Source organism: Aythya marila (genome assembly GCF_965140915.1).
Source record: "Aythya marila genome assembly, chromosome: 3".
Classification (NCBI taxonomy): domain Eukaryota; kingdom Metazoa; phylum Chordata; class Aves; order Anseriformes; family Anatidae; genus Aythya; species Aythya marila.
This window is the reverse complement of record NC_139044.1, coordinates 80,364,082-80,386,714: the sequence shown is the minus strand read 5'-3', so window position 1 is coordinate 80,386,714 and position 22,633 is coordinate 80,364,082. Positions and strand designations below refer to the sequence as shown.

Sequence of the window (22,633 nt, the reverse complement as noted above, 5' to 3'; positions counted from 1 at the left end):
TCATATTAACTGTCACCTTCTTGATCTATCCTAATTACATATGAAGCTTCAGTACATGAAGTCTGTTACTTACTATCACTAAACCATGTGCTCCATAGGTTTTGATGCCTATGGCCCAGCTGCTTTCCAAATTTCCAAGTGACCCTCTCAGCTAGCCACTTTTTTTCAGTGTCCCATCAAGAACCTTCCTTTCTTCTCTTTTCTTTCTCTGCAACTCGGGAAAAGAGACCAGGATTGGAAACTCCGCTGTCACCAGCCCCCTTTCTTATGCAGTATGTACCATAGTTGACATTCATCTGTTAAGAGACTTCACGTGCCACACCAGAGAGAGAGGAAACTGTGGAGACTTCTAGCAATCATATATTCTTTCAGCTCTTATGTGACATGGTAAGTCCATACTTCTTATTTGGCTCAGTGTCCTCTTTAATTTACAACACTATCATGCTGGCAGGATCTAGGCTCTCATTTCTACATAGCATGCAAATTCCTGTCAGTGTCTCCCTGTTTACCTTTTACCAAGCCTCTGTAGTGCTCATTATGTCAACAGGGTAATTACATTCTGATTTAGGGCAGGTGTTTCAGGTCTTTTGTGGATGTTGTTTTAAAGAACTAACATTTCAGTAGAAGTACATCTTATGCTTTAGGCCTATTTTTTCGTAGGCCTTGTTTGAATAGGGGTTTATTTGTTGAAGCTGTTCTTCTCTGTTTTCTACCTGAATATTATAATTTTCTGTCCTATCTTTGAGTGTACACAGGCTTTAAAAGTTCATCCTAGAGGATGAGTCATCTTGAAATACAAGCTTTATCAATCAGTTTCCTCACAGCCTACGAGTCTACACAAAAATAAATTCATGCAAAAGCACGCATCAGATCCTTGAAAAAACTTGCAATCCAAAGTCTGGCCTTGGCATTCTCAGTCCTGTTCAACAGTGTACATACCCCAAAAATAATCTCACGGAAGTCAGTGGGACTGCTTGCTAAGCAAAGCACTATGGAAGCTGAATAAAGATCAAAATGTCTGAACCTTATTTATCATACAATGTCTGAGAAAGTTTTTCAGCAAAAATAAAGACCAGTCATTGGGATTATATTATACATAAAGAGGTAGCAGGGAAAAACTTCAGTACATGATAGCATCTAAATTATGAAAATCTGCAAGTTTCCAAACTTCACAGATCTTACGAGTACTTAAAAGACAATTAAAATAGCTATTTGTTAAAATACAGCCACTACATTTTAAAACAAGAATATTGATTTACTGAGAAAGCCTAATTACTGGAGTCTAGAGTAGTTCAGAATGTATGGACTCCATCTTCACTTCTGAATGGACAACTGCAAGTGATCACAGTGTCAGCAGTGGTCAAATTTACCTATTATTATGACGGACTGAACATGGGTGGACAAGTTTGTTTTAAAATTCAGTGCATTCTTGCCCGTCAGTTACAAAACCTGGCAATGTTTTTATCAGTTTATTTTATCAATACCATAATTTGTAAACATACCATTGACTTACTGTTTCTAACATTTTTCCACATTACTCATGAGAATACCGTATAAGGTTGCTATGAAAGAACATTTGAAAAGCATTCTTTGGGACTCAAAACCAAAAATATACGATACAATTTAGAATAATAATCTTTCATTATAGAATGATTGGTAAAATATATGAGGACAAAGTTATATTAAGCTAATCAAAATGGAAATTATAGATGTTTAAAATACAGAAATATTTCTTTTTCTCCAGAAACAATGCTTAGTCAATTATAAAGTGATTCCTTTATGCCCTTTTCTTATCTACCCAAGCCTGATGGAGCCTTTTAAATCCTCCCATTGCACTTCATCTATGTATGATACTTGTTACAAAGCTCCATTTTAATTGTTACGTACCTACAGTATTGAAACACATAGAGAATGTACAGCTTTTATCTTTACTTTCATTGAGAATTGTTCACAGCGACTTTATATCCCTGATGATTACCATATTTCCATTTTAGTTTAGGCATTTTAATGTTCCAGACTGGGTTGCTTACCAAACTTCTAAGAAATATATTCCCATCTTACACCAAGCAAACAATTTCTCCTTAAACAACCAGCCAGCAAACTCTGAGATCTATTTCAACCAGCCCAGTGTGTATTCATTCTGGTTCATAGGTGAATAAATAGATTTCCTCAGACAGATTATTCTTTCCAGCCTTTCTTTTATAAAGGTTCCCTGGTGCTTCAAACCCAACTGTGGCTGAGGGTGAGGAGTATACAGAGTAAAAAGAATTTTATCAGGGTATTGCACATAAATTTGTTAGTATTAGAGAACACTCTAATGTGCTTAAAAGCAACAGGCCTCTAACCAATTTTAGACAAATGAATGGAGTGTCAGGAAGATCAGGAGAACTTTGTTACAGCCAGGACAGAAAAAAGATGAGTTTTAGTTTTGTGAAAAATAAATAAATAAATAAATAAATAAATAAATAATAATAATAATAATAATAATAATGAAACATTCCTTGATTTATTAGAAAGACACAGTAAACTATCTTTAGATTAAATGGGTGGAAACAATAGTGAAATAGCTAGAAAGGAAAGAAGGGGTCCAAGCAGGAGCTTGATTCCCTTCCTAGAGACATCTAGGAAAAGGAAGAGGCAAGAGAGGAATTTGCCAGCAACAAGACCAGAGGATAGAAAAGGCAGACAGAGATACATGGAACAAGGAGTTAAAGCACAGTACCACAAAATTCTGTGTAAGGTGTGTTGAATGTAATACATCTGCATGGATCTTGCTTGGAATTTGGAAGTACCACCCATCATCAAGCCAGTCAGATTTAGAAAGTATAAGCAGATGTGCAAAGCAAATATGAGGGGGTTTAGATCTGTTCATTACTCAGAGGCCAGAATAAGACATTATGAAAGCTCCTAATGACTGTTACTGACAACTAAACAAGATGGAAAAGCATCATTATCTTTTTGCTTCCTTATTAAATGACAGGCTGAATGCCTGTCTATTAACTGTTTTTCAGCTGTCGGGCCCCTGCAGAATGACCCTTACAGTGGTTAGGACTGAAGGTGTGAAAGTAAAGGCTGTAACGGTAACAGACAGGAACCCAGAGACCAGACAGACTTGTTAAACACACAGGTGGGACACTGAATTTCTTTGAATTAATCCTTCTTCCATTTCAAAATTGTAGTCTCAGTATTTTACAAAAGCACTGAATGTCTGTAGTGGAAAATGTTTGAATAAAAGTTGTCCTATTTAACAGTATAAGAGTTTGCTTTATTTTGTGAAGCCTGCCATCTGTAAACTCTCCACTCTCTCCCACAGGTTTGATAGAGACATCACACGGTCTTGCTGTGTTTTTCTACCTTTGGGATGCATCTCTAATCTGCTTCCATGGTCTTTCCTATCCATCTGTGTGACAAAATGTATGGGGTGCAGACTACAAGGCTTTGGCAGCGAGGAGGCTGCAGGGCCTCTGTGAGGTAGGGCTGGGGCTGTCCCATGCCAGACACAGCCAGTCCCAGCCCACTCCAACAGCCCCACTGCTGTGCATGGCTGGGCCCAGCAGCCATTGGTGGGCACCTTGGGGAAGACTTTACTGAAGACTCACTAAAATGAGGCAGAGGAGTTGGGAATAAAGGAGTGTGGGTGAGCCTGGGGCATGGAGCTGTTTTTTTTTTTTGTTTTGTTTTGTTTTTTTATTATTATCTTTGTTCCTCACTACTCAAACCTACTTAAATTGACAACAAATAAAACTGTTTTTCCTCAAGTCAAGTCTGTGACCGTAATTGGTAAGCGATCTTCCTGTCTTTTCTTGACACATGAGATTTTTCATCTTATTTTTGACCCCATCCTGTTGAGGAGGGGGAGTAAGAGAGCAGCTAGGCAGGCAACTGGCAGCTTGTCATGGTCACCCTTGCACAATATACCACTGTGACAGTAATCAGGCAGCATCATTGTATCTAGAAACTTTAGTTCTATGAACTGATATATTCAGTATGTGGTTGTTATAGTATAGTTTTCGTTGATCTCTATTTCAGGAAAAAGATTGCTACGATATCTCATCAACAGATATTAATATAATTAGCCCAGTAAAAACACCTCTTAAGAACTGACCTTCAGTTTTGTTGTCTTCCTACAATATTTTCAGAGGCTGGTCAGCAAAAGGACCAGAACCGTACTGCAATTGTTTCCAAAGCACAAGAAATAAATGTATAATCTATTTGCAGATAGCTTTTTTTCAGGGCTATGGTTAAGAGCTTGTAATCCTACATAAATAAGATGGCACATAAATATGACACCTTTCAAGCAGATTTTTTCTAGGTTTCAAATGCAAATATGTATGGCAAAGAAAAGAGATGAAGAGATTATGATTGTACTAGCTTTAATCTCTACTGTAAAAGAATAAAGCTCTTTAAAGCCAAAATTCTCTAATATTCCATGGAGAAAACTCTCTCAAATGTACTCATGTTTACAAGCCATGAATATAAAGGAAGCCTCAGAAAATTTGGGAATATAAAATTATTTTTTTTTTTGCATGAGTAAACTTAAAAAATATCTCCTGTGATTTTTTATTTTTTCTTTAAGAGATAGCACAGGGAAAGACAAATAAAATTCAGCTTTTCTTTGACCACTGCTGATTTATATTTTTATTATGACCGGTTTTATGTCATTATCTTTTGGGGATCTTACCTCCTTCTGCATGTTTCTCATCTTTGACACAGTTTTCATGTAAAGACCCATTTGGATCACAGGAACAGGGCTGGCATGGATCTGGGCTATCTGGCAATACCTATAAAAACAGAGATATTACTAAACAAAGTCTTACCTTTAGAGTTTGTACTATAACAAAAATGGGATGGTTGCCTAACTCAGCTCATGCAGTCTAGATGTTACTGTTCCATTTTAGATTTCTGTTAGAAACATGTAAGTAATTTTGATACAATTGGGTTTTCAACTAAAACAAGTGAACAGGTAAATTGATAATAATGGACTCTTGTATCATTGAAAGCAATAATTGTAATCAAGTAGATTTTAAACTGTCACTACCTAAAGTAACATTGGCAAACAGTTCAGTTTTTCTGGTCAACATCCTTCAAACAACTAACTGAATTTAGTTAGTAACTAAACAAAAAGGAAAAGTGAAGAAAAGTGAACAATAGACAATGGAACAATTTCCTTTCATTCTTGAAAAGGTTATCTCAGACAAAAATGTCTAATACAAAACTGGGGATATAAACTAGAATCCTGCATAAACTACGTATATCTATATACTCTACATATATTTTACAAACATAGAGATATAATCCCTGCTAGCTGGATGGTAACCTGATTCAGATGAAAAATTCAAGTAAGTTCCCTGTTGCTGAAGAGATCATCGCTCCTTTTCTACAAGCTCTAAGGCTAAAAAAAAACAGTGTATCAGGAAGAATGTAATTATTGTGATTTGCTGATGCTTTCTGTGTTTGAGGAGTGAAAAGCAATCAGACTAAAGGCCATGATTTACTCAACTGAAACTATACAGACAAGTATCAGGAATTTAAGCACATACTAATAGTGTAGCTATTTAAAGCACAGGCACAGCCCATATTGTCAGTACAACTTAATGTAATGTGCATCTTCTGACAGCTTCATTTTAGATGAAAATACAACCTTATATGCTGAAATAAAAAAAAATAATATATATATATATATACATTGCACTAAAAATGAAAGGCATTCATGAGACACTATAGAATTTCAGTGGTTATTTATTACATTTAACAAATAAAATTTATAGACCCTCTTTCTCCAATATCAAATATCACAATATTTCTTTGATCATTGATAATACATCTTGGAATTCATTACTGAGGGAAAACTTCTGTTTACAAGACCACATCCTCCTTTAATTTCAACTGAAATATTAGCTAGAGGCCCTGACCTCAAGTACATTCCTTCATATCAACACAATTCAGTTTCATATTTCTGTGAACATTAACTTTACAGATTTCCAGCTGTGAATAGGAACTACTTCACTGTCAGAATTAGAAGTTAACCTAATGGCAGTCCAAACTATGTCATCTCTTTTTAATAACTTAACTCTCCAAGCTGATGTGATGGCTTGAACACAAAGAATTACAGTGAAGTGACAACAGAACGTGCATTTACCCCTTTAGGTCTGAAGTAACCGTCAACACAGGTTTCACAGTTTATGCCATCAGTGTGCCTTGTACAATTAACACACACTCCACCCCCAATGTATTCTCCATGAACATTCAAACTCTGATTTTTGTCTGCCACATTCTGATCATAGTAACATTCCTCAGTCTTCCCATGACAGTTGCATGCTAAAAGAGAAAGAACTGTATTAGCAAAGATTTTATGGCTGTTACTAATATATTAAAAACAGTCTTTCACAGAATCAACATTTTGTCATTTGTAGCACGTACAATAGAACAGGTAACACATTCAAACATTAATTCCCTACTTCAGCTACAAAAAGTCTAGTAACAAATGCAGCCTGGAGTTCTGCAGATTGATTTTTTTTCTTGATATTTTGTCTCAGATAGTATGGAAGTGGACACGTATAGTCTAAATAGTTTTTTGTTTTTTTTTGTTTTTTTGTTTTTTCTTCTCTGTTTTATTTTCTTCTGAGTAAATTGATAGTCCAGAAACCTTTTGGTAGCACACACATATGGTTTATGAAACAGGAAATTTAAAACACAAGAGGAATCGTAAGAAAAATAACAGAATTGTGCATTAAATTAAAATAATTTCCTTGAAAGCTAAAAGATATCCTAAAAGCATTTGTTTTTCACATACGCATATAAGAACTGGGTCAGAACAAAAGAGATTCCCAGTCTTAAAACTATTTGAGAAGTTCAGATCTGAGCTCTTAGACTCTAGAGCCACATGTTAAACTTATAATCTGTTGCTGTGAAAATTCAATTTTTAATTTCCATATAAAGAGAAATTCAACTCATCAGCATTGTAGGGAGTCATTCACCTGACACTTGAACCAGATCCTGTGGAACTATTTGCACCATGAAAGTACAACAATTCACTAAGGGTTTAACAGGGCATAATAAATGTCCCTTAAAAATTAAACATGAAAATAAATAGACTCTGGTTTGATTCCAGAGTGCATTCCAGTGCAGACAGTCTCCACAGAAACAAAGACCTCTGTAAACAGACTTTTCAGGACACAAATATGTACTTATTACTTTTAATATGGGGATATCTTTTTTGTTTTTAATTAATTTTTAACCACTCCTGGTAAGAATATAGCTGCAGAAAAGAATAAACACTTACATATAATGAAGCCCTTATGTTTGAAAATATAAGTGATATATGACCTTTGGAAGTAAGGTGTTAACATTCAATTATAGCTATCCTTACTACAGTAAATCTGAAAAAGAAATTCCCACCCTGTGGGGATGGTGATATTTCAAGATATGTTTTCATTGCATGCTGGAAAACTGGATACATCTGGTTTTTATGTTTTTTGTTTGTTTTTGTTTTTATTTGTTTGTTTGTTTGTTTTTCACTAAGAATATAAGAAACTCAAATCCCATTTTGATCATGTAAAATATTTTTTTTCATTTAGGCTGCACATTAAACTATGTAAAAGTGCCCGGTTACACATAAAAAATCATGTTGTTAAAGTTTAATATAATGAACAAAAATGTAAAAAAAAAAAAATACTTATATCAGAATTCAGTCCTATTATTTTATCAAAACAAAAGCAACATAAATATAACCATTAAAAAAGGAAGTCAAAACAAACTTTTTTAAGCATACTACACCAAAAACAGCATGTTACACTGAAATATTCTGAGTTCAATAAAAGTACAATTCTACACGTAAGTTTTCTATTGACTTTTTTGAGTCAGCCAGCCTAAATAAGAAAACAAGAACTGATTCATAAGCAAATGTGGTAAAAAAATAAAAAATAAATTTGCAAAATCATTTAGGACTCAATTTCAGTTTTCTCCAGCAGCTACAGTAATCTTGTTCTGTCCTGCTTTCAACTTACGTTCACATTCATGCTTAACCAGGAAAGTCCCAGCATGCCAAGGTTTCTGATTGAAACCCGGACAACACCGATCACATGTCTCTCCACACGTGTTGTGCTCACACTGGCAGATGGATTTCTAATTTAAAAGAAAAACAAATAATTACAAAACGTGGTGATTTGAAGACTCTGCCCATGTACATAATCTGCATTCCAATTCAAATTATGAAAACATTAGCTTAAGAATGACTATACTCTGTAATTCCTTTGTTTACTCATTTTTACTCATTTATGTATCCTTTATCTACCTATCGAGAGGCAGAAGTGTGTGTTTAACCTTAATAGTTCCATTTTAAGAAAGCAGCCATGGCGCAAAAGAATTCGGCTACAGAATCTTGGGAGAATCCAAGAACATAAGAGAATCTATTTCCAACCGACTGAAGCAGGGAGTAGGGAAGAATGAAAGTTCACCAACACAGCAAATAAGCCAAAGTGCTAGTAGCTCTCAGATACAGCTTCACATTACAGGAAAACTGACCCGATAGCTAGCTTATGCTAGAAGGGGTGAGCCAATTGCTCCCCTTCCCTGAGATGCAGCAATCTGCAGCTGCAGGGTGAAATCAATTCTGTTGGCTGATCCCATAAAAATAGTCATCTTTTCTTTTACCTTTATTTTTTTACTGGAGGAGTCAACTCATCTTGTAACCTTCTAACTGCACAACTAAATTGTAGTTGTAGGGCAGCAGGAGTTGTTTTTAAACTAACAGGATATGAGAGCAGGACCACCACCATTTCAGTGGCACTTGGGTTCCTCAGAAGATTGCCTTAGTCCCAGCATGAAAATATTGCTGTAGGCACACATAAACTCTCTGAGCCACAGAAGAAGCACGGGAAAGAAAGAAACCGTAGGTTGGGGAAATTAAGAACACAAATTGCCTTCCCAGTAGTCTTTCACTAGAGGGGATTCTCTGTGGTCCTTGTGAGCCCACTCAAGGTCAATGCAGCCAGCTAACCTAGAGAGATTTCTATGGCTTACCACACAAAACACGGATTTTGCAAAACAAGGTGAAGTTAAGGAGTGCTTCAGAACAGCAAGGCAGTAAATTCATGCAAGTTTATTCTCTTCACTGGTAGAGGAAAAATTAATTGTGATAACAATTAAAGTCACAATGTTTTACAAGCCAAAGCCCCCCTGTTTTAGTATGGCTCAGTCTAAACAGTATTCCTGGAGAGCTAAACCAAATACCCCAAATCTCTTAAGGCTTCAGTTGTTTCACTTACTATATTTTTCATACTGATTAGACAATAAATATTTGTCACCTGCAAAACAAAACACCGCACTTGTCCAAATGTGTTTGTATCTAGTAGCCAAACTACATGAACTGAAGTCTACCTTCATCTCATAGCATTTATTTTCTGAGGTAGGCCCAGTTCTAACACATGGTAATGAAACAATGCTGATGTTTGATAACTAAGACTATCTGAAACAACAGTACATCACTTGCTATGTAAATCATCACAGAAAAGGATTGGAAGGATTAAAGCAAGGAATTTGTAAAATTTTTACAAGGATCCACAGAAATTGCTTAGAACTGTAAATGTATTCTTTGTAAGATTTCTTTCATTTTTTTAAATCAGTTCCTATGCAATTGCTTAATGTCATCAATCAAAAAATATTTTTTTTTTTGTTCTATAATACAAAGCTTCTACTTGAGTGACTAGCATAAGAAGAGATCCCACAGTATGGCACATCAGTAATAATTGTAGATTACAAATTCTGTATTAGAGATGATGTGTGCATTCATATGTATAGATTTGTACCATCAATAACAAATTATATTTCTGTATTTCAATTATATTGGCTATGAGTTTATTAATGGTGTAAAAAGAAAGCTACTTGTTTGGAATAAATTATAAATGGTTCATGATTTTCTAGACTAGCTTGATTGATCACTCAATTAATATTTCACGCATAGTAAATGCACCATTCTAGAGCCATCATTTGTTTGCAAGTATTGATTAAATACTTGATGGCTATTTAGGAAACACCTTTATTAATACCAAAAAAAGAATAATAAAAACTGACTCTTAGTGCTCACCTACACAGCTACATAACATTACCCAAATTTCTGTTTTTTCCTAGGAAACTTTGAATATGGTCTGAATTATCTGAAACCTATTTTTTTCATTTCAGAGAAAGCCTCTCCTGACATTGCATGAATGCTTATTCTTGTTGCCAGCACTATTACATCCTAGTACTGCTGTTCTTGTAGGTGAAAGAGAGACAGAAATTATCAGAACTCTGAGGAATATCAAGAATTTTTTTCATGTTCTACCTCGTGAATAAGGCACATTAAAGAAAAAAAAAAAAAAAAAAAAAAAAAAAAGAAAGAAAGAAAGAAAAGAAAAATACATACATTGGTCACTGGATCAAGTGGACAAGCCTTTGCATGGCCTGAACATATGCACATGCCACCAACCGAGATATCTTTTATAGAATAGTAATACTGTAAGACAAAACAGAAATTGATTTGCTAAGTGGATTATAAAATGCAGGTGCCAAAGTACAGAATTCATTTCTGTTGACAAAACTGTCAGGTCCTCTTCTATTTCTTTTTTGATCTATCACAAATATAGCATAGAGTGTAATCCAAGCTATGTCTTGATCAACAGATTCAGGCTTAGTGAATGAAATAAATTGGCACAGTTCCATTTGTTTGAAGTCACAAGAGCCATGTCAATTTATACACAGCACACACCAAATATAAGCAGAGAAAAAGACTATATGCACGCTGGATAATGAAAAGTCAAATGCCGTAGAATTATCTCCCTTCAGAAGACATGAAAAGGAGGAGGCATGACGATGGTGAGAAGAGAAAGACGAGAATAAAAGCTCAGACAAGAACACCTTTGTTTACCTTAGCTGAGTAATATTTGAGAATTCTCTGTAAAAAAAACTGTTTTTCATTGCTGGCCTTCTGAATGACTAACAATGATTTTTCTTTACTAAAATTTAAATAACATTTGACCTATTGCTCTTACAGATGACTATTTCTAATTTTCTTTGGTGGGGATTAATACCTCTAACCAGGAAGGAGAACAGAAAGGCATTTATAATCATATATTATCACATCTTTGTAAAGTGAATCTTGTATGCCAACTTGTCCACTTTCATCTGTTTTGGTGATGGTCCAGTAACGTCTTAACAATTTGCTAGTCAAAACAAACATATGCCATTTTCAAATTTTGCTTTCCTCCGTTCAGCCACTTTTTCAGATCATTAACAAATATATCAAACAAAGCAGAAACTCACATAACTCATGATTCACATTTAACTATATAGAAAAGATATCATTTATGGCTACCTTTTGTTTCCTATTTTTTGGAATAGTGGCTTGTCTACTGTATTCTATAGGAAAAGCCAGGAAAGGATGGCAAGTTTCAATTGATCCTTGTTCCTTTGAAAATGTCTCTAAAAGGCTTCATGTTCTAAAAGACTTGCCATAAAGAAGCTATTTTTCTTTCTTGGTTTGAGAAATCTATGGATCATTCTGCACTAGCTTTTAATGAGTATATGGTGATATTTAATATGTGAACTGGAATCTTAAATATTCCATTTTTGTGATTCTGCTCACTTAGAATCAGATTATTAAACGTGTACTCTCACGTAAACATTGATTTCCATGATTAGTGAGGTGTGCAATAACTGCTCTCAACTGGAAGAATTTCTAGGCTTACAGTACAAAACAGAATGCCAAATTCCAAACTTTCAGAAATAGCCAGTACCCTATGTATTTGGAGGAAGGAATGAAAACTAGAAAAGTGGAACAGAAGAAGCAAATTTTCTTCTTTACAGCTATCCACTGTTGATAAATTAAATATCTTAAATATGTTAAATATGTTGATAAATAATTAAAGCTGAGAATAGCAGTAATCCTCCTGTATATGAGGACTTACTGTAGTGACATTCAATTCCCCAAAAGAAAAATAAGATTAACAGACAAAAAAAAAGTGAGCAGAAAGGAAAAAGGTATGGAAAGGTATGCATCCTGTACAACAGCTTTTAAGAATGCCTCAGAGCATTCTTAAATGAGAAGAAAACAACAACAAAAACAAACAAACAAAAACAATAACATGCAGCTTTTGAGCAGCAGGAAGACAGACGTATGGCATAGGAAGAAAGTATGGATTGTGGAAAAACAGAGGTCAGGATTGTGCATGCATAAGTAAAAGTGAAGAAGATGGGTACAGTGTAAGTTTGAGTGCTGCATCTAATCTTTTAAGCTAAAATAGGATCTAAAATTTTACTGTTATCAACAGCCATATAACATTGCAAAAAGTGTTGTATTCAGGCACTACTGCGACTTTACTATTTACTTTTTTGTACCATTACTAGAAATAACACTCAAAGAAAGTGTTCAAGGAATGTTAAAGGCAGCAAAGGATTGAACAGCAGAGGAGGCAAGAGGACATTATCTAAGAGAAGTCATTTGCCAATTACCCATATCAGAATAGTTATACTAAAAGGAGCTTATGTTAATAAACATGTTCTTTATGTTAATAACACCATTAAGTAGAAAATGTAAAACTGTGACTTCTGCTATAGAGAAGATAACAAAATGTTGTGAAGAGAAGGGAATCTGCTACTTATGACCACAACTTTGACAGATGACAAACAGCTACTCATCATCTTCCAAGATTTCCTATGCCAAGCATAGTTAAGTACAGCATTTCTAAGTGAACTACACACGCATTTCTACACATGCATTTCTACTGTCTTGCCAGAACTTACCCTCCTTGTAACAATGGGATCAATTTCATTGGGATCTTTGTGTGCAAACATCATTAAATCAGCATTTAGTGTCCGTATCCTCTGAAATCTCAGGCGAATAAAACGAGCAGAAGTGAACTCCAGCAAAGCACGTGAAGGATCATCAGCACTAGGCCGTCCATTGATTAGAGAAGTATGAATCTGAAGACAGAATTATTAAAGCAATATGGAATTAGATTACAGTGATGCTGACATGATTATGTCAACAGATATCAATAAAGCCACTGTGTGAATGCATTTGAAAATGTAAAATACCTTCATCCTTTATAATGCAGATCTCCCTACAAAAAGTTTTCCAACTACCCACTGATCCCTTTTGAGCAAAGGAAAGTCATCAACTACAGAAAAGAAAGTTAAAAAAACAAACAAACAAACAAAAAAAAAACGCACAAAACAACAAAGCCCTACTATAGTGTCCATGCTGCTGGCAAATCATTCCTCCTCTTCTAGCCTGAAATAAATATTTTCAGGTATTGAGCAACTGAAGGGCTCAAACATTTGGAGTTAAAGGAATGGATATTTGGAATGGGACTCAGAATTCAACAGGGATCAGTTTGCACATCTTAGAGAAGTTGTTATCAAAAGACTAGAACTAGGTGTTTTCTAAAGACAGGGTAACTTTTGAAATATTGAAAACAACAACAGCTGTATGAGATAAAATAATCATTTATTAGCATCTCCCCTTTCCCATTTACAGTTTATCATTTCCTTTGAATCTTGTTCTCAGGAAATTGAAGTAATTTTCTGGGTTGCAACAGTTGTCACCTAGTCCCTAAGAAAAGCCTTTATCATCTCTGAAAATTCTGTTCAATATTTGTTTTTCCAAAGATCCTACCAATCTCTGCTTACACCATGGTTTCAGTAAAGATTGTCCCCCCTTTCTTTGCCTGTCCTATTGTAAACATTAGAAATTTGGATAAGTGTGCCCTGTGACTCTGGTCACAGCACCCAGGGCAAGGCAACAAAATCAGGCAATCTTCTTCCCCTCCAGCCAAGATGAACCCTTTCTAACTGACCATGGAATAACACACACTACCTGTTAATCAACAAAATAAAACAGATGGGCTGCTACAGAAACATTCTTGGAAAAGGCCTATGAGAAGAAAAATGTCAGGTATAGCAAATATTGTTAATGAGCACCTAGGGGGAGGGAAGAAAGAAACCTTTAATTTTCCTGTATTTTGAAGTGTTAAATTTTAATTGGGGCATTTTTATTATAGGCCAGCACACTGAAAGATGTTCTGATATTGAGCCAAATATGCAGAACATTAGAATGAATAAGAGAATTTTTTATTATTTGTGATGGATATGTTGTGCACCTCACCTCAGTGCTCCAAGTGAAAGGTCAGGCTACCCAGCCATTTTCTATCATTGAACATGATCACATTGCCACTGTTTTAAGCAAACAGCTGCATTCAGAATGCCAGCTGGCACTCACTCAGCAGTGGCTACCTCACACTGAGGAGAGAAACAGCAAATCTACTGCTCACTGCAAAGCAGTAGCTCTTCCTTTCCTGTATTTTTTTTTTGCAGGACTGGATAGAAGGCTTATTGAACAGCTGTGGTCTTGCACTGGCTATGTGATACTATTAACTCACTTATTTTCACTACCAACAGGGTAACACTAAACCTCATCACTTTCAGCATCCTGTTCCATTGTATCCACAGGTACACAAAATCATTCTGAGCCACGTTGCCAGGAGCGACTATCAGTCACATCCTGCCTGAATATGAATCAGCACCTCTAGGCTTCTGCCAGATTATCTCCAGGAAGAAGTGATATTGCTGCCTCCTCCTGAGATCCTAACAGCACTCTCACTTCAAGCTCTGACTCGATTTCGCTCCTGACTACAAGTAATTAAATTAAAGGAGACAAACAGAATAAAACACTATCAAAAAGACAGGGTACAAACAAATATTATACTAAAACCCTAACATGAATTAAGGAGGAGCTCCTGAATGAGAAACGTCTGGCTACAAGTTGGACAAAAGCACATGGTGAGCAAGACAGCCAACTGCTCAGGTCACCAGTGAAGAGAGAGAGGTAAACGTGTGGAAAGTAAACTTCAAAAGAAGCATGGAGATTGTGGCAAGAGGGCCAGTGGAAATTATTAGATCTTTCCTAAAGAACCAGAATTTAGTATGAACAGATGCCTAAAACTTCTCTGCATAACATTAATCTGTGGGCAGGGAAATCTTCCCCTCTCCCATTTTTTTTTTCTATATCATCACTCCCTTCCTTAAACAGGATCCAACAAATTTCTTTCTTACGGTTTGTTTGATACAAATCTGGGCTATGGTGTAAAACAGTAGAATACTAAAGACTGGACTTTGATATTTCTAGCCTAGAAATATCTAGAAATATCTTCTATTATATATCTTCTAAGAGAAAGAAGAGGTATACCCAAAGTAGTGCTGAAAATATTCCGTTTCTCACCCTGTAATGGCAACAGCATCATGGCTTTAAGCAGCATGGCAGTCTGCCTATCTTGTCAAAATAGAGAGAAAATTTGTGTTGGGGTGAGGGAGAAATATGCAAGTAAAAACCCATGTAATGTTCTAAGTACCAAGAGAGAATTAAGAATATGAATCACAGACACAGCTTGACCCCAAATGACACAGTTGACAAACAGCAGTCACATATTTTGATTTATATTTTTAAAAGAGAGAGAGAGAGAGAACTAATTTAGTCTTAAGGCACTGTTGGGGAAAAAATCTTGGAGTAATAGTTTTACAGAATTAAAATATTTACTTATTGGGAAAAAAAAAAAAAAAGAAAAAAAAAAAAAAAAAAGAAGCTTATTTTTCAAAATAGAATCACAGAACTGTAGGGGTTGGAAGGGACCTCGAAAGATCATTGGGTCCAACCCCTCTGCCAAAGCAGGTTCCTCAAAGCAGGCTGCGCAGGTAGGTGTCCAGACAGGCCTTGAATAACTCCAGAGAAGGAGACTCCACAACCTCCCTAGGCAGCCTGTTCCAATGCTCCGTCACCCTCACCGTGAAGAAGTTCTTTCGTATGTCAGTGTGGAACTTCCTGTGCTCTAACTTGCAGCCATTGCCCCTTGTCCTATCCCCACAAACCTCTGAGAAGGGGTTGGCTACATCCTTCTGTCCCCCACCCCTCAGATATTTATATACATTGAAGAGATCCCCTCTCAGTCTTCTCTTCTCCAGGCTGAACAGACCCAGGTCTCTCAGCCTTTCTTCATAGGGAAGATGCTCCAGGCCCCGTATCATCTTTGTGGCCCTCCGCTGGACTCTTTCCAGGAGATCCCTGTCTTTCTTGTACCTGGACAAGAAACAGACACCCCCTTTTTACAAGGTGCCATGGATCAATCTATTCGGCATGGTGAAACTAACAAAGAAAAAAACCTTTCATTTATATTGTCTTTCAAGCTTGTGCTTAAATGTTTCACAATTTCATCTTAAAACAACAAATAATTTGTCATAATTTCTGAAACGCAGCTATGTCCTGCATGAAATGTGGCACATGTTCAAAAGTATACACCAAAATAACACTGAGATTAGGAAATTAAAACTGGATAGTTTTACCAAAATTAATCCAAAGGGAAATGTTTACACAGGCAAAATTAATTACTGTCTCTCCTACTCTCAACATCTGTGATGAAATCACTAATTTCTCCCTAGAAACACTTAGAATCAACTAAGAGTGTCCAGCTAAGTTGTTCCTACTCCCTGAAAAGAGAGGCAGGAAGAAACCAAGAGTATTTTGGAAACATCTGTCATTAATCAGAAACGGTCTAAATTTTAAATAACTTTTTTATTTTTTTAAGGGTATGACTGTTTCACCATGAGACATCACTTAGATTTTCAAGAGCTTACTTTCTCTCCTTACCTCCCAGAACAATCCTGCACCTATTTGTAAGATGCTGTTTGCACAATAGCAAGTTTGCAGTCAAGAAAATGACATGTCCCTTATTCTCAAAATGTTTTTGAATTAGATCTGAAAAATATTCCAGTGAACAAAGTCCTCGATAACTGTCTATTGTTATGTCATTCAGGCTCATCATAATATAGCTCTGAGTCCTGAAGAGACTAGTCTCATTTTCATACAGGCAACTACGGCAGAGATGTCCTGCCCTAAATGTACATGTACTGCACACAGGAATTCTACAGCCAGAGTATACCAGGAAAGTATTAATACTTTAATCTACCCACTGGGCTGCTAATTTGGCTAATCCAAGTCCCCATGGAGGAACAATCTCAAATTTTGCTCAGATTTTATGAACAGCTTTTATTTACTAATTCCAACATCGAGGTAATAACTGCTTTGAATTCTAAATAAAAGCAACATAGATTTAAACCCAAGAAATTTCTTCCCCAACCAGGAAATCTTCCAAGATTAAATTCCAACAAATTGGATCTTTGGGAAAATTGCACATTCCCTTCCAAAACATCTAAAAGTTACCATAACAAAAGCCATACTCTCATTTTGTAAAATCATTTTGAACAGCACCTGATTTATCAACTAGTCAACAGACAGAACTAAAGCATGTTGTCCAGGACCAGGTCTCCACAAGTCTCTCTGGGCAACTTGTACCAGTGCTTAGTCACCCTCACAGTAAAGAAGTGTTTCCCGATATTCAGATGGGATCTCCTGTGTTTTAGATTGTGTCCATTCTCGCTGGACACCACTGAAAGGAGCGTGGCGTCATCCTCTTTGCACCCTCCCTTCAGGTATTTATACACACTGATAAGATAGCCCCTGAACTTTCTCTTCTCTAAGCTGAAGTGCCCCAGCTCTCTCAGCCTTTATACATAGGTGCTCCAGAACCTTCATCATCTTTATAACCCTTCATTCTCTCTAGGATGTCCATATCTCTCTTGCAAATGGGAGCCCAGAACCAGAGCCAGTGATTCAGGTGTGGACTTACCAGGGCTGAGTAGAGGGGGAGGGCCACCCCCCTTGACCTGCTGGTAACACTTTGCCTAATGCAGCCTAGGACATGTTGCTGGCTCATGCTCAACTTGGTGTCCACCAGGACTCCCAGATCCCTTTCCAGTATGGAAAACAGCTGGGGTTCCTCCTGAGATGCAGGACCTTGTTGAAATTCATGAAATTCCTATGAACCCACTTATCCAGCTTGATGAGGTTGTCCCCACATGCCAGCACAATACTGACATATCAGCCACTCCCCCCCAGTTTTACGTCATTTGCAACCTTGCTGAGAGTACACTCTGTCATATCACCCAAATCATTAATGAAAATGTTAAACAGGATCAGACTCAAAATGATATCATTTTAATATATAAAAACATGTCAAAGTTATTTTAGTTACCAAGTTATCTATCTTCTGGATTTGGTTTGGAACTAATTTTTCTAACAGTTATTGAAGAAAATGTATACCCCAGTTAAATGGAAAACCAGAAAAGCCATTTTATAACACCAAAGGTTACCTAATTCAATTTCCTGTCTCCAAACAATGCTAGTAGAAACCTGTTAGGAAGCAATATAAGAAAGAGGACATTTAAAGAGTGATTTTTCTGCTACACCATCTTCACTTCCTTTGACTGAACTGTCTAAATGCTTCTTATATTACACACCAAATCTGAGTCATAGAATTTAATCTCAACCGATTGTATTTTTCTCTGGTATTAGTCTACTCCCTTTTTCCACCATTATATTTTTCACCACTACAGACACTTGTCACTATAGGAGGAAATTTATTTTTTTATAAACAGAAGAACCTCCCTTTTAAACCTGGAACACAGATCATGAGTCATTTCTGTGAGAGTGTTCTACTTTTATATTTGATGAAATCGTGAATAGTTAATTTATTTTCATTTTTAAGCTTCAGTATGATAAGTTTTTCAGAGAACTGTTGAGAATGACTATAAGTTCTCTACTCTGAGGAGAATTTAGTCCAACATTAACCCATCAGCATTCATGTACAATTATTTTTTTTCTTACACTACCTTTATTTTATCAACACTACATTTCATATTTTTCTTTTAGTATCATACAACAAATTATCTTAAATTTTGCATTAACAGCAAATACTGCTATTATAGTTTTCTGATTTTCCAAATTGCCCATGAGTATGTTGAACAGCACAGGCACTGCTATAGATATTCAAAATACTTCAGTGAATTAAAATCTATGTACTGTGTCAGAACCAAAAGGCCTATCTAGCACAGTAGCCTGTGTCATACAATAGCCAAAACTACTGGACCGTATTAAGGATAGAACAAAGGCAAACATACCTAACACTTTCCCATGGACTGCCTGAGCCATATATAATTTCCACACATTTGGTAAGCCTCAAGAAATTTCCATGAACTCAGTCTCAACTTAAATTCAGTTCATTTTTCAGAAGCTATGTCCATTGTATAATAAGGATTTTCTCTAATTTACTTGTTGTAGGGGGAAAAAAACAACACCTTTTGCTTGTTTTAAACCTGTCTCCTACTGACTTCACTTAATTCCTAGTTCTTCAGTTGTAACAAACAAGTATATCTTTCTACGAGCTCTATTCTTTATCAGATTTGTTTATTAGTAATTAGCTTGGCACTAGCATCAAGCTTCCAGATCTGTAGTTTCCTTGGATTCCTAAGCAAGGTTACTAAAAAAAAAAATAAATCCTGTTTAATATGACACCACGAGCTCTTCAGCTATTGAGCATGATTATAATTGATAAATTAAACAGTTACTGTTGTAATTCACTTATTTTAGCCCTGTGTTTCTTTCACTATCCAATTTATCAAATATTTCTGTACTTCCTCAGTTTACAATTTAGTTTGCGAGTTCTACAATTCCTCTCCTGTAAATAATGTTTCCAATACTGAAACTCTCCTGACAGTTTCTGTAGCAAAAACTGATTCAAATAATTAATTTAGCGTTTCTGCAATGACCTTATCTTCCTTGAATGCTCTTTGATCATCTTTCAGCTCACAAGTTCTGTGACAGACTTCTTGAATCTGATGTCTTTGAAAAAAGGTTTATTTCAACTTCATATTCAGTCATTCAAAACATTTTTTTTTCCATCTTTACTGTAGTTTAACATTTCATTTGCTGGAGCTTATTTTCCTATGTATTATCCTTGATTGGAAGAAAATACATAACTTTCATTCAGAGATGATGCTAGTTTACTTTTAATACCTTTTATCTTTCCATAGTTTATGGTTTAAACATACTGTAGGATTTTTTGAACCATTCTGAAATGTAGCATGTATATGTTCTGAGTGTGCATCAAGCAAACTAGGCTGCCTGGAAATTTTTTTAGCTGTTTGACCATCTTTTCTATTTTTAAATTGTACTTTTGCAGATTTTCTTCCCATGAAACGTGACATTTTAAGAATTTTCTGATTATTTTTACATAATAATTGTACAGCAGTTATCCTTGTAACTGGGGTCTGCGCATTGTTGTGCAGTAAATCATAGATTCCTTTACTATCCACACCAGGAGAGGTCAGGTGTTTAAGAATCACTCTTTCACTTTTGATCCTGACAACTACACAGTCTGCCAAAAGGTTTCAGAAGACTTGTATTACAACTTCAGCCTTCCTTTGGTAAGACCCACTCAATTCCACACTTCAGTTTTGGAAGTTGCTGATATGGTGTCCCAATTTAGGTACTGAATTTTATTTAAAAGAGATCTCATATACTATTTTATTTCTGCTGACTTTCTAATTTTATTCTATATTATTCTTTAATCCATAGAGCCCATCTTCTACAAGCCAATTGGTCATTTATGAGCAACTTGTTTCTGGCATGCCCGTTGTGTTGGTATCTTCAATTAAAAGCAGATATTGTGATACACTAGTCTATACTTAACTATGCTACCAAATTATCTGCCTACTTAGCCTTTAACATGATGCTGAGAATACTTCAGAGAATCTCATTTTTACAATCTCTGACTTACTCTTTCCTTCTCAGCACTAGCAGCAATGCCTCTTTCTAACACCCTTCGAAGTGGTATTAATTAGCACAGCCAACAGTTCTCAGCTGCTGGGCATGGACACTTTTGCAGATCATGGTGCTACACTTATGCATCTAGTCCTAGCTTCTGTAACAAAGATGTATGAGAGAAATTGAAGTATGTTCCAAACAGATGACTGTTGGACCATTTAACCATGTGACTAGAATTCTTATCTCAAAGTAAAATAATCACAGTCCTCTCAGTCTCTATTTGTAGGACAAATGCTCCAAACTCTTAATCTTCTTCCCAGCTATATGCTGAACTTGCTCCAAAATGTCCATATCTCTCTTGTATATGGGAGCCCCAAACGGAACAGGTGCGCTGTCACCACTGATGAGCAGATGGGGAAGGATCATCCTTCAACCTGCTGGTGATGCTCCAACTAACACAACCCAGAACACCATCAGTTTCTTTGCCAACAGAGCACATTGTTGGCTCATGGTCAACTTGTTGTCCACCAGGACCCCCAGGTCCTTCTTTGCAAAGCTGCTTTGCAGCCATTCGGCCCCAGCCTCTACTGGTGCATGGGACTCTTCCTCGCCAAGCACAGGACTTTGCAATTCCCTTTGTTGAACTTCATGAGGTTCTTGTTAGCCCATTCCTCCAGCCTGTCCAGGCAGCTCAGAATGGCAGCAAAACCATCTGGTGCAACAGCCACTATGTTCAACTTTCTATTGCTTGCAAACTTCCTGAGAGTGCACTCTGACCTATCATCCAGATCATTAACAAAGAGATTAAACAGTTATAGGTCCAGTGGGGAATGACTCATTCCATGGTATTATTGAAAGCAGCTGCCTGAAAAGACCAAAGGCCACTCTCCTAGAGTTGAGTATGAACCTGTTTTGGCTTTGTTCACTCCTCTCTGTATCCTGAATTTGACCAGCTTGTGATCAATGCAGCCAATGCTGCCCCTTGCTTTCACATTCTCAACCAGTTCTTACTTTTCTGAAAGCAAGAGGTATAGACAGAGTATATCTCTTAGTTAGCTCTTCAACCACTTCTGTTAACAGTTGTCATCAATACATTTTGGAAAACTCCTGGATGGTTTGTGCTGTCTCCCTCTAGCAGTTTTAAGTGTGGTTCAATTCCCCAGTGAGGACCTGGGCCTGTGAATGCGAGCCTCCTTCCACTTGTCTGAAGAAGGCCTCACAGATTTCTCACTGAATATGTACTCAGTACCTATGGTACCTACACTGAAAACATCACCTGCATTGATCTGTCTTCTAATCCTAACACAAAAGTACTCAACTGGCTCATTACCTGTCCCTAATCAGAACTCCATGCACTCCAGCTGCTCTCTAACATAGAGAGAAACCTCTCACTTTTCCTTTCTGCCCTTCCTGAAGTCTATACTCCTCCACTGCAGCACTTCAGCGAACTATGCAACCCCATCTCTCTGGTAAGCTTGTAGGTTTGCAGCTCCCCACAGACCACTAATTCTTCATGTCTGCTCCCCATGCTGCATGCTAGTGAACAGGCACTTTTATTAGGCCCCTGTCACACTGATTGCCCAGAAAGGGCACAATAGCTTCATGATGCATGTTTTTTTCTTTTTCTTTCAGCAGTTCCTTATTTGTGTACATTTGTATACATGCATACATGAGTTGGACCCCTTTCAGCTAGGTTTTGTTGTGTTCAAAGTCTCTGTTGTCTGTATCAACCAGCACCCTTTGCCTACCAGCCCACGCGTGTGTGTGTGCATGTGTGCGTGTTCTACACTGAGGGGGAGGGGGCATTCTACTCTGTTGTACAATCACAGAATGGTTTGGGTGGAAAAGAACCTTAAAGACTACTCAGTTCCAACCCCCCTGCCATGGGCAGGGACACTTCCCACCAGACCAAGTTGCTCAAAGCCCCATCCAGCCTGGCCTTGAACA

At 36.7% G+C, this 22,633-nt stretch overlaps 1 protein-coding gene across 12 annotated transcripts in view; it reads right to left on the bottom strand.

Annotated features, from left to right (window-relative positions):
* LAMA2 (laminin subunit alpha 2) overlaps positions 1–22,633 on the bottom strand; it is a 375,103-nt gene that overhangs the window by 223,607 nt on the left and 128,863 nt on the right. For 11 of the 12 annotated variants that reach the window (XM_082757554.1, XM_082757545.1, XM_082757549.1 and 8 more), the window contains exons 5-9: positions 12,778–12,957; positions 10,403–10,492; positions 8,007–8,124; positions 6,140–6,318; positions 4,682–4,781 (exon numbers count right to left, since the gene is read on the bottom strand). In XM_082757554.1, coding sequence (XP_082613680.1) covers positions 4,682–4,781; positions 6,140–6,318; positions 8,007–8,124; positions 10,403–10,492; positions 12,778–12,957 — 667 coding nt within the window. The remainder of the gene's footprint in view (positions 1–4,681; positions 4,782–6,139; positions 6,319–8,006; positions 8,125–10,402; positions 10,493–12,777; positions 12,958–22,633) is intronic. The other variant, XM_082757553.1, reaches the window with a different exon arrangement.